At 41.6% G+C, this 13,570-nt stretch overlaps 1 protein-coding gene across 1 annotated transcript in view; it reads left to right on the plus strand.

Annotated features, from left to right (window-relative positions):
- Window positions 1-1,021: 1,021 nt before the first annotated feature.
- LOC138645175 (cytochrome P450 2K1-like) overlaps window positions 1,022-13,570 on the plus strand; it is a 31,792-nt gene continuing 19,243 nt past the window's right edge. The window contains exons 1-2 of the mRNA XM_069734275.1: window positions 1,022-1,247; window positions 12,598-12,760. Coding sequence (XP_069590376.1) covers window positions 1,053-1,247; window positions 12,598-12,760 — 358 coding nt within the window. The 5' untranslated portion in view covers window positions 1,022-1,052. The remainder of the gene's footprint in view (window positions 1,248-12,597; window positions 12,761-13,570) is intronic.

Genomic DNA, 13,570 nt, shown 5'->3' on the forward strand with positions numbered 1-13,570 from the left:
TCAGCCTAAAAACTGCACAGACCCTCACCACTAGGTCTTGCAAGTGGGTTATTCAACATCTCTTCCTTATTTGTGTATTGGATGCTTTTCGTCCCTCCCTGGACAATTTTAAATATTGTCTAGAGACGAGGCTTAAAAAATCAGCAGGTTGCCAATAAATGTACCAAACTGCATCAAAATTTTGGCTCAAGCAAATAGACCAATCAAGAGGTTGCAATAGGAAGAGAAAAGTGTTTAACATGTCTAGCAAGATGCTCAAAATTTATCACTTAGAGTAGACCACTGTGGTATAGTTTTATCATATTCTGCCTTGTTTAATTTCATGCTAACTTTAAGTCAGAAACAATAATAAATCAAGAATGACAAACTGTCTGTCTAATATTGTAGACGAGGGGGAACTTCAAATTATACTGGGCTAATTCTCTAAGTCATGTCTTGCAAAGCAAAACCTGGCACAATTGTTGCGAAGGGGACCCGTTTTTTCTGTCTAGACCAATGTTGGAGATGGTAACTTCTAGGCTTCCATAGATGTAATTGTCAGACATGTCATAAAATGGAAAATATTTTCAATCTCTTGCCCACCAAACTCTCTTTAGCTGATTGCATTGGTAATTTATTAATATCTTCAATACACAAAATCTAATCCAAAAAAGCACAATGGTTGCAAAGTTCATTCTGGTATAACTTCAAATCAATTCATTTGTGTCCCCAAACATTAGTATGTGAATGTTATATCTTGGCACTGGTAAAGCTGCAGAACAAATACGATAAAACATTGCAAATCATTTTCCTTTATCCCACTGTACACATCACTTTATAATACACTTGGCCAACATTCATTTGGATGAAATATATAATGCTATGTATGCAAAAACAAGATTGTGCAATCTAAGTCAAGATTGTCTGACCAAGGTAGATGGCAATGGACCAATCAGTTTATTATAGGTTATTTGTGCCCTAGTAAAGATTAACACATCTAGGAACAATAAGCCCAAGTGTATAAATATAAGGACAGAAGCACAATCAGAACTGACTCTTACCAGTACTTTGCTATGTCTTTTATTGCCTACTTTTTGGCTAGAGCCGATGTGTTGGTATATTTTTCAATTTTCATTGCACTATTCATCTATTGGATAAATGGAATTAAGAAGAGCACAGCAAAGATGCCCCCTGGACCTATGCCTTTGCCGGTCATTGGAAATCTCCACATAGTGGACCTGAACAGGCCCTACGAATCTCTGATGCAGGTAGGATTCTGTACTTACTGTATAGTCAAGAAGGGTTCAACATTATTTAGCTGGGGGCAAAGTAATTGGGGGTGGTTGCTGAATAAGACAGGTGCAATTGGATTCATGGTGGGCATTAAAGGTCTGGAGGTCTTGTTCTTTGCTGCATTATACACGAACCATTGATATGAATGGCCACCATTTTCCCTGTGGGCACTATGTGGGCCTATTATAATGTATGGATCACTATGTGGTACCCATTATACTGTACTGAAGACCATGTAGGGCCCATAATACTGTATACAACACTATGTGGGACATTATACTGTATGGAGCACTTTGTGTTGTCCACTATTCTGTGCGGAGAACTAAGTGCTGCCCATAATACTGTATCGAGGACTATAGGCAGCCCTTAATACTGTATTGAGGGCTACATGGGATGCTCATAATACTGTATGGAGGATTATGTGGTGCCCATAATACTGTATGAAGTGCTGTGTGGTGCCCATAATACTGTACAAAGGGCTATGTGGTGCCCATAATACACTATGGAATGCTATTGTGGTGCCCATAATACTGTACGAAGGGCTATGTGGTGCCAATAATACACTATCGAATGCTATGTGGTGCCCATAATACTGTACGGAGGGCTACGTGGTGTCCATAATACTGTGTGGAGGGCTACGTGGGGCCCATTATATTGTTTGAAGGGCTATGTGGGAGCCATTATACTGTATGTAAGCATTTATACAGTGTGAAGGTTTTTGTGGGATCCATAATACTGTTTAGAGGGCTACGTATGGGTCAGCATGCTGTTTGAAGGGCTGGGTGGTGGCCATTATACTATATGGGGGGCAAGTGGGGGCCATTATACAGAGTGGATTGTTGTATTGGGGCCATTCTACTGTATGGAGGGCTATGTGACGATCACAGTTGAGGAATCATACTGTGTGTTGGGGTTACCATATTTTATCAAGGGAGGGGGGTACAGTAGGGTCTTCATACCGCGTGTGAAGGGTACTGTGAAAGAATTCACTGTGGGGTATCATACTGTTTTTCAGGAAAGCACTATAGCTGGCATCATACTTTATGGGGCAATGAAAGGGCAATCTAGGGGCTTCAATAGGAGGAAAATGGCTTTATAAGGGCTGCAAAGTTGTGAGATATGCTCTTCTGTGACTCTGCCGAATATTATTATTTTTTTTGGGGGGACCCAATTAGAACTTCTGATATGGGGCCCGATAAATTCTATGTACGCTCCTGATCATGGTGCTGGAGATGCATGCCTGTTATGGCTGGCAATCAGGCAACACAGCGTGCAGTAATCAGCGCACATACAGAGATCTGGCAATAACCAAAAACAATAGGACGAGCTCTGAGACGTGGAATCTCTGTAGACTGCAGTACCTGATCTATCCTCACACAACTATAAGCAGCAGTGGATTGCGCCTATAACTACCTATGCAACTCGGCACTGCCTGAGGAGCTGACTAGCCTGAAGATAGAAATACAAGCCTGACTTACCTCAGAGAAATACCCCAAAGGAATAGGCAGCCCCCCACATATAATGACTGTTAGCAAGATGAAAAGACAAACGTAGGAATGAAATAGATTCAGCAAAGTGAGGCCCGATATTCTAGACAGAGCGAGGATAGCAAAGAGAACTATGCAGTCTACAAAAAACCCTAAAACGAAAACCACGCAAAGGGGCAAAAAGACCCACCGTGCCGAACTAACAGCACGGCGGTGCACCCCTTTGCTTCTCAGAGCTTCCAGCAAAAGTTAATAGCAAGCTGGACAGAAAAAACAGAAAACAAACTAGAAGCACTTATCTAGCAGAGCAGCAGGCCCAAGGAAAGATGCAGTAGCTCAGATCCAACACTGGAACATTGACAAGGAGCAAGGAAGACAGACTCAGGTGGAGCTAAATAGCAAGGCAGCCAACGAGCTCACCAAAACACCTGAGGGAGGAAGCCCAGAGACTGCAATACCACTTGTGACCACAGAAGTGAACTCAGCCACAGAATTCACAACAGTACCCCCCCCTTGAGGAGGGGTCACCGAACCCTCACCAGAACCCCCAGGCCGACCAGGATGAGCCACATGAAAGGCACGAACAAGATCTGGGGCATGGATATCAGAGGCAAAAACCCAGGAATTATCTTCCTGAGCATAACCCTTCCATTTGACCAGATACTGGAGTTTCCGTCTAGAGACACGAGAATCCAAAATCTTCTCCACAATATACTCCAATTCCCCCTCCACCAAAACAGGGGCAGGAGGCTCCACAGATGGAACCATAGGTGCCACGTATCTCCTCAACAACGACCTATGGAATACATTATGTATGGAAAAGGAGTCTGGGAGGGTCAGACGAAAAGACACCGGATTGAGAATCTCAGAAATCCTATACGGACCAATAAAACGAGGTTTAAATTTCGGAGAGGAAACCTTCATAGGAATATGACGAGAAGATAACCAAACCAGATCCCCAACACGAAGTCGGGGTCCCACACGGCGTCTGCGATTAGCGAAAAGCTGAGCCTTCTCCTGGGACAAGGTCAAATTGTCCACCACCTGAGTCCAGATCTGCTGCAACCTGTCCACCACAGAATCCACACCAGGACAGTCCGAAGACTCAACCTGTCCTGAAGAGAAACGAGGATGGAACCCAGAATTGCAGAAAAATGGAGAGACCAAGGTAGCCGAGCTGGCCCGATTATTAAGGGCGAACTCAGCCAACGGCAAAAATGACACCCAATCATCCTGGTCAGCGGAAACAAAACATCTCAGATATGTTTCCAAGGTCTGATTGGTTCGTTCGGTCTGGCCATTAGTCTGAGGATGGAAGGCCGAGGAGAAAGATAGGTCAATGCCCATCCTACCACAAAAGGCTCGCCAGAACCTCGAGACAAACTGGGAACCTCTGTCAGAAACAATATTCTCAGGAATGCCATGTAAACGAACCACATGCTGGAAGAACAAAGGCACCAAATCAGAGGAGGAAGGCAATTTAACCAAGGGCACCAGATGGACCATTTTAGAAAAGCGATCACAGACCACCCAAATGACCGACATTTTTTGAGAAACGGGAAGGTCAGAAATGAAATCCATCGAAATATGTGTCCAAGGCCTCTTCGGGACCGGCAAGGGCAAAAGCAACCCACTGGCACGTGAACAGCAGGGCTTAGCCCTAGCACAAATTCCACAGGACTGCACAAAAGCACGCACATCCCGTGACAGAGATGGCCACCAGAAGGATCTAGCAACCAACTCCCTGGTACCAAAGATTCCTGGATGACCGGCCAGCACCGAACAATGAAGTTCAGAGATAACTTTACTAGTCCACCTATCAGGGACGAACAGTTTCTCGGCCGGACAACGATCAGGTTTATTAGCCTGAAATTTCTGCAACACTCTCCGCAAATCAGGGGAGATGGCAGACACAATGACTCCTTCCTTGAGGATACTCGCCGGCTCAGATAACCCCGGAGAGTCGGGCACAAAACTCCTAGACAGAGCATCCGCCTTCACATTTTTAGAGCCCGGAAGGTATGAAATCACAAAATCAAAACGAGCAAAAAATAACGACCAACGGGCCTGTCTAGGATTCAAGCGCTTGGCAGACTCAAGATAAGTAAGGTTCTTATGATCAGTCAAAACCACCACGCGATGCTTAGCACCCTCAAGCCAATGACGCCACTCCTCGAATGCCCACTTCATGGCCAGCAACTCTCGGTTGCCCACATCATAATTACGCTCAGCAGCAGAAAATTTCCTGGAAAAGAAAGCACATGGTTTGAACACTGAGCAACCAGAACCTCTCTGTGACAAAACCGCCCCTGCACCAATCTCAGAAGCATCAACCTCGACCTGGAACGGAAGAGAAACATCAGGTTGACACAACACAGGGGCACAGCAAAAACGACGCTTCAACTCCTGAAAAGCTTCCACGGCAGCAGAAGACCAATTAACCAAATCAGCACCCTTCTTGGTCAAATCGGTCAATGGTCTGGCAATGCTAGAAAAATTACAGATGAAGCGACGATAAAAATTAGCAAAGCCCAGGAATTTCTGCAGACTTTTTAGAGATGTCGGCTGAGTCCAATCCTGGATGGCCTGAACCTTAACCGGATCCATCTCGATAGTAGAAGGGGAAAAAATGAACCCCAAAAATGAAACTTTCTGCACACCGAAGAGACACTTTGATCCTTTGATCCCTTCACGAACAAGGAATTAGCACGCAGTACCTGGAAAACCATTCTGACTTGCTTCACATGAGACTCCCAATCATCTGAGAAGATCAAAATGTCATCCAAGTAAACAATCAAGAATTTATCCAGATACTCACGGAAAATGTCATGCATAAAAGACTGAAAAACAGATGGAGCATTGGCAAGTCCGAACGGCATCACCAGATACTCAAAATGACCCTCGGGCGTATTAAATGCCGTTTTCCATTCATCTCCCTGCCTGATTCTCACCAGATTATACGCACCACGAAGATCTATCTTGGTGAACCAACTAGCCCCCTTAATCCGAGCAAACAAGTCAGAAATCAATGGCAAGGGATACTGAAACTTAACAGTGATCTTATTAAGAAGGCGGTAATCAATACACGGTCTTAGCGAACCATCCTTCTTGGCTACAAAAAAGAACCCTGCTCCCAATGGTGACGACGATGGGCGAATATGTCCCTTCTCCAGGGACTCCTTCACATAACTGCGCATAGCGGTGTGTTCAGGTACGGACAAATTAAATAAGCGACCCTTAGGGAATTTACTACCAGGAATCAAATCGATAGCACAATCACAATTCCTATGCGGAGGTAGGGCATCAGACTTGGACTCTTCAAATACATCCTGAAAGTCCGACAAGAACTCTGGGATGTCAGAAGGAATGGATGACGAAATAGACAAAAATGGAACATCACCATGTACTCCCTGACAACCCCAGCTGGTTACCGACATAGAGTTCCAATCCAATACTGGATTATGGGTTTGTAGCCATGGCAACCCCAACACGACCACATCATGCAAATTATGCAGTACCAGAAAGCGAATAACTTCCTGATGTGCAGGAGCCATGCACATGGTCAGCTGGGCCCAGTACTGAGGCTTATTCTTGGCCAAAGGTGTAGCATCAATTCCTCTCAACGGAATAGGACACCGCAAAGGCTCCAAGAAAAATCCACAACGTTTAGCATAATCCAAATCCATCAGATTCAGGGCAGCGCCTGAATCCACAAATGCCATGACAGAATACGATGACAAAGAGCACATTAAGGTAATGGACAAAAGGAATTTGGACTGTACAGTACCAATAACGGCAGAGCTATCGAACCGCCTAGTGCGTTTAGGACAATTAGAAATAGCATGAGTAGAATCACCACAATAGAAACACAGTCTGTTCAGACGTCTGTGTTCTTGCCGTTCTACTTTAGTCATAGTCCTGTCGCACTGCATAGGCTCAGGTTTACTCTCAGACAATACCGCCAGATGGTGCACAGATTTACGCTCGCGCAAGCGACGACCGATCTGAATGGCCAAGGACATAGACTCATTCAAACCAGCAGGCATAGGAAATCCCACCATTACATCCTTAAGAGCTTCAGAGAGACCCTTTCTGAACAAAGCCGCTAGTGCAGATTCATTCCACAGAGTGAGTACTGACCACTTTCTAAATTTCTGACAATATACTTCTACATCATCCTGACCCTGGCATAAAGCCAGCAGATTTTTCTCAGCCTGATCCACTGAATTAGGCTCATCGTAAAGCAATCCCAGCGCCTGGAAAAATGCATCAACATTACTCAATGCAGAATCTCCTGGTGCAAGAGAAAACGCCCAGTCCTGTGGGTCGCCGCGCAAAAAAGAAATAATAATCAAAACCTGTTGAATAGGATTACCAGAAGAATGAGGTTTCAAGGCCAAAAATAGCTTACAATTATTTCTGAAGCTCAGGAACTTAGTTCTGTCACCAAAAAACAAATCAGGAATCGGAATTCTTGGTTCTAGCATCGATTTCTGATCAATAGTATCTTGAATCTTTTGTACATTTACAACGAGATTATCCATTGAGGAGCACAGAGCCTGAATATCCATGTCCACAGCTGTGTCCTGAAGCACTCTAATGTCTAGGGGAAAAAAAAGACTGAAGACAGAGCTAAGAAAAAAAAAATGATGTCAGGATTTCTTTTTTCCCTCTATTGGGAATCATTGGTGTGGCTCCTTGTACTGTTATGGCTGGCAATCAGGCAACACAGCGTGCAGTAATCAGCGCACATACAGAGATCTGGCAATAACCAAAAACAATAGGACGAGCTCTGAGACGTGGAATCTCTGTAGACTGCAGTACCTGATCTATCCTCACACAACTATAAGCAGCAGTGGATTGCGCCTATAACTACCTATGCAACTCGGCACTGCCTGAGGAGCTGACTAGCCTGAAGATAGAAATACAAGCCTGACTTACCTCAGAGAAATACCCCAAAGGAATAGGCAGCCCCCCACATATAATGACTGTTAGCAAGATGAAAAGACAAACGTAGGAATGAAATAGATTCAGCAAAGTGAGGCCCGATATTCTAGACAGAGCGAGGATAGCAAAGAGAACTATGCAGTCTACAAAAAACCCTAAAACGAAAACCACGCAAAGGGGCAAAAAGACCCACCGTGCCGAACTAACAGCACGGCGGTGCACCCCTTTGCTTCTCAGAGCTTCCAGCAAAAGTTAATAGCAAGCTGGACAGAAAAAACAGAAAACAAACTAGAAGCACTTATCTAGCAGAGCAGCAGGCCCAAGGAAAGATGCAGTAGCTCAGATCCAACACTGGAACATTGACAAGGAGCAAGGAAGACAGACTCAGGTGGAGCTAAATAGCAAGGCAGCCAACGAGCTCACCAAAACACCTGAGGGAGGAAGCCCAGAGACTGCAATACCACTTGTGACCACAGAAGTGAACTCAGCCACAGAATTCACAACACATGCCACCTTGTTCTGTTAGGATGGTTCTCACTGTGTTAATTTACTAATGCCTTGCTCTTTTAATGAAACAATAGAAGAAAAATGGATTAATGAAAATACCATAGCATTTAATGTATGACCAATTGTAACTCCAATGCCTTTTTCAAGACCATTGATCATTTCATTTGAAAATTTTGGCCAATATTATATTATGGGGTTGAACGTCTCTCCTGGTGGTGCTATAACAATTTTTAATATCCTGGGGAGAATTTCTATCAAATATTACAATGACTGTAGAGTTTTATGCCCATTGAATCACATGAGCATTAGTAAAGTTGGGCATTGCTATTGGACTTTCCTTGGGATTAACAATTGACCACCATAAATGAGAAAAGCCAAATCTTCTCTAGTCAACTGATCACTGAACCAGATTATTGGGGTGATCATCCTCTTTAATAATGTTCATTGTTGGAATCAAGGTTTTTTTCTTCGGTTCTTTTTCACGACACTTTGCAAAAAACTTTTTTTTATCAGTTCCTAGAAGCTGTGGAAAATATAATTTGCATAGATGGCGGAGGTCTTCACTGGTTGCAGGATCCTGTCTTCTGCACAGGTGGTATGTCTTCTGCTACTGGCAGGACATTAAAGTTCAGCTTTCTGAGCTTTTTCTATGTCATTAAAGGCTATGCTAGTACATTTTATTGGTTAACATCTGAAAATGAACAAAATACGTGGACAGATGAAGTTATCAAATAATATATAAATTTTCATGCACTTTTTATATTTTGTAGGCACTTTTCATGCATGTAGATTGGTAGGTGGTTACAGTCCTGAGATCCTCTCAAAGCACTGAAAAGTTGGCAGAGAAGTCTGTAGAGTTGAAGGCAGGAATGCAAAGCTGCTGCCCGATTGAGCACACAGAATGGAGTACAGATACATTAGAAAGTAATAGGCTTTCTATTATATCCATACTCCATTTTGTGCACTCTCGTGAGCAAGCCTTGTGCACTTCTCCCTCCCATATGACACACTTCTATGCCGTGTTTTGAGTGATCTGTGAGGGTCTCAGGATCCGGGCTCCCACTGTACAGTGTCTACAAAATCTTAAAAAATGCATAAAAGTTATGATCCTCTCTAAATAGTTGATTATCAGGATCGTTGATTACAGTTTTGACCTCAACTGAACTCCGAAAAATTTGGTTTAAACTCAAAACTCAATGAATGTGCTGATTCATCATGAGCTGCTAAACTGAGTTTCATCAGTTAGTTTTGTAATCTCCTGTGGTTTGGATTGTATCAATGAATAAATATGTAAGTCGGCCAGCAGTTGTGGGTGTCTTTGTCCTTAAACATGTCTCCCGGGATGGTGCAATTATGGACATTGCAGAGTAAACTTACAACTTACTCAGTATGAGGCTGGCCAGTGTAGCACTTACAGTCTCTGAGAGCACAAGCTGAATCAATACAACACAATATCTAGCCACAACTTGTAATAACTACATGTTATTGAGGCGCTAATCTTGGTGGTTGCAGTTTGCGTCGGGTAACTAGGGTGTCAACCTCTGTGGGCAGGTAGGGTTATTGAGACTGCATTGCTTGACCAATCCAGTCCTGTAGTTCACTTGGAACTATAGTGGATATTCAAAGCACTTGAGCCATTATATATATTTTTACTTTTAATTGTGAAAAATCAAGGTTATCTTTTATTGGGGGGGGGATATTGTTTTGACTAGTCATACCTCACAGAGTAAATGGGAATTTTTTTCTCAAATATCAGTACACTAACAATCGCAGCCCAGCTACTCAGGAGTTCCAAGTAGCTCTCAGAGCATGCCTTGCACTTTCCTATCTATGCAAGGGGCAACTGCTTCTAGAGACACATATTGTCCCTTTGCTCAGTTCTCCTGATACAGGCCACAATTTCTCACCACCATCTCAAGTCATAGAGACTACTAGTTCAGGCGACAACTCGCATCCATCCACAGTTCCTCAAACTGTCTTAGACTATAGTACCATTTAGTGTTCAGAGCAGGAATTGAGGCCCTAAGCTTCGTTGTTACACTTTGAAATTGAAGCAGAAAGCATAATGGTTACAGAGTAATATGTATATTAATTTTTCACGCTAACATCAGAATGCCTACAATCACAGGCATACTACTCAGAGGTTCCAGGCAACTGTTACAGCATGCTTTCCACTATCTTACCTATGCAGGGTGCGACTGCTTTTAGAGCCACACATTGTCTCTTTACTCAGGTCTACTGGTGGAGGCCACAGTTTCTCACTGCTGGCTCGGGTCTTAGAACACCCCTTCCAGTTCAGGCCACAGCTTACCTCCAGCCACAGTTTCTCAAACTGTCTCTAACTGTACTACCGCTTAGTATCCAAGCTATGGCTCCTCTCTTATTGTCTCGGCAGCCATTTCAAGGCAGGCAGACTGATGCATTCAATTTCCCAAGGTCACCACTGAGCTTCTAAGTCCAGGTTCCATCTTTAGGTCAGAGAATCACTCCACTTAGCTTAGATCCTTCAAACACTAACTATATCCAACTATGTCCTGTCAGGCTTACATTTTTTGCTGTTCCGATCAAGTCTATAGGTCTCTTCTTCAATAACTTTAGTGTTAAGGCAACATCCATCCTCCCAGTGAATGGACATTGAACAAGAAGATTGAACAGGATTCTACAGGGAAACAACTGGCTACGTTGATGGTGCCGTCAGCAACATTTTGGGTTTCTTGACTATATGGAGTGACTTACCTGGATGATGGAATCCTTGCTACAGATGGGTTGCATTTTCCAAAAACAGGAAACTACATATTTGGTAGATGCCTTGCTACACTACTCAGGAGAGCTATAAACTAGAGTAATATGGGATGGGAAAAACTATGCAGCTAATGAATTCTATTGAGGACCCTGCTATTAAAAGTGGAAATAAAGAACAAAGACAACAAATTCTGAATGAACATAGAGGAGCAAGAAAAAACGACTACAAACAAAAATGTGTCTATTCAAATGCACAGAGCATGGGAAACAAACAAGAAGAATTGGAGCTGCTAACACAGGAAAAGAGATATAATGTTATAGTCATCACTGAAACTTGGTGGGATGATGCACATGATTGGAATACAAACCTTGAGTACTACAACTTATTTGTAAGAAAGAGGCTTAACAGTAGGGGAGGAGGTGTTTCATTGTATGCTAGTAAAGCATATATCTCCACAGAGATCCACGCTTCAGAAAATGGTAGCTCTGTAGAAACTGTTTGGGTAAGAACACAAGGAGAGAAGAACAGAAAGGACACTATTGTAGGTGTTTACTATAGGCCACCTGGACACACTGAAGATAAGGATTAACTCTTTTTACATCAGATGTCTTTGTTCTAAAAAAAATACGACATAGGAATCATCTGAGATTTTAACTATCCAGATATTTGTTGGGAATCTCTCTCAGGAAAAGTAATAGGCCTAGAAAATTTTTATCTTCTCTCACTGAATATTATCTTATCTTTCAAAAGGTAGAAGAGAGAACAAGAGTATCTGCTCTATTTGACCTAATTCTTATCAACAGGGAGGAAATGGTTGAGGAGGTAAAGGTAGCAAAGAATTTAGAAGGCAGAAATCATGCTATTCTCAAATTTTGGATTACAAGAGGAGAAAAACTGTGTCTGCAAGGACTTAGACTTTAACGTTTATCTTCAGAAAGGCTGATTTTAATGAACTCAGGAACAGGGTAGGAAAGGTCCAGTGGCTGGATGTTCTAAAGGACAGAAATGTTCAATAAGGATGGGAGATTTTGCTAAATGAAATTCTCAATGCACAATCAGTCATAATCCCAAAATGAAGGAAGAATTGGAAGCATTTAAAGAGACCAGGATGGATGAACACAAACCTCAAATACTTGCTGAAAAGAAAAAAATGAATGTATATACAATAGAAAGAGTGGGGAATATCTAAGAAGAATATAAAGCTGTCTGTAGGGAATATACGGCAAGCAATAGATAAGCTAAAGCCAGTAATGAAGTGAGGCTTGCAAGGGAGACCAAAAGCAATAAAAAATAATTTTGTGGGTATGTCAAAAGTAAAAGAAAAGTAAAAAATGCTATAGGACTTTTACAGAATGAAAAGGGTGAAGTCATCAAAAATGATGTTGAGAAGGCCGAACTTTTAAATTCTTAGTTTGCATTTGTGTTCTCTAAGAAACCAAATGTAACATCAACTGATCTTCACTGTGCTATTGAAGAAATAAAAGAATCCACACTTTGTAAAAGCACAGATATGGTGAGGGAATATAGATAATTTAAATTAGTTTAAATCTCCATTGTGGTTTGAAAATACAATTTTTGTCTCTATAGAAGTACGACTCAAATTAATGTTTTATATAACTAAAAAACCCCAATATTTTGCAGCTTTCTGAGAAGTATGGCGAAATATTTACTTTGCACTTTGGACCGAAGAAAATGGTGGTACTTGCTGGATATAAGATCATAAAAGAAGCACTTGTTACGCGAGCTGACGATTTTGGAGAACGGGCGATTACTCCAGTCTTCAAAATTTTCTCTAATGAGCATGGTATTTATAGAACTATAATATTGTGATTCTATGAATTGTAAAATTCACCATAATGACCTGTTAGGGGAGCAAAATACGTTAAAGTACAGTAACAATAGCTGCTTCTGCTAATTGAATTTTCACTAAATATTCGCTAAAAACATCAAATATTATTAATTGAAGAACACTTTAACATCTATGCCAACTCTTAGAGGTTGTGTAATGACCACAGAAAGTCGTAGTGGCTAGTGTCCATAATGAATTTTGCACAAAATATTACACATTACAATGAAGCTGCTGATATTTATTGAATAAATCTAGGGGAACAAACATCCAAACATTTTTTATCAGTCAAGGGTGAACATGAACAAAAGACACAAAAGAAAAAGGAAGTGGAGGTGCTTAGGTTATTCCTAGAAAGTAACCAGCAGTTCTGTTTTTAATTTTTATCTACCTTCTTCTTCATCTCCTTCTTCAATTTCCTTCTTCTCATTCATCTTCCTCATCATAATGCTTCCTACTTTTTCATTTTACTCTTTTCTTTGATTTCATCTTCCTTCTGTTTTGTCTTTATCTAATTATTTATCTACTTCATCATTCTCTTAATTTTTTTTATCTTTTTTTTTACGCTATCTCCTTCCTGGCTTCTTTTCCATTCTCCATCTTCATCATTACTATTATAATAATCATTTTAATTATTCTTCCATTACCTTTTTCTTCTCCATCTTTATAATTATCATCTTCATTTTACTATTCTTCCTTTGTTTCTTTTTCCTCATCCATCATCTTCTTCTCCTACTTTCTTCTTCAGTTTTATCATAATTTTCTTAA

This window comes from Ranitomeya imitator, chromosome 7 (genome assembly GCF_032444005.1).
Source record: "Ranitomeya imitator isolate aRanImi1 chromosome 7, aRanImi1.pri, whole genome shotgun sequence".
Classification (NCBI taxonomy): domain Eukaryota; kingdom Metazoa; phylum Chordata; class Amphibia; order Anura; family Dendrobatidae; genus Ranitomeya; species Ranitomeya imitator.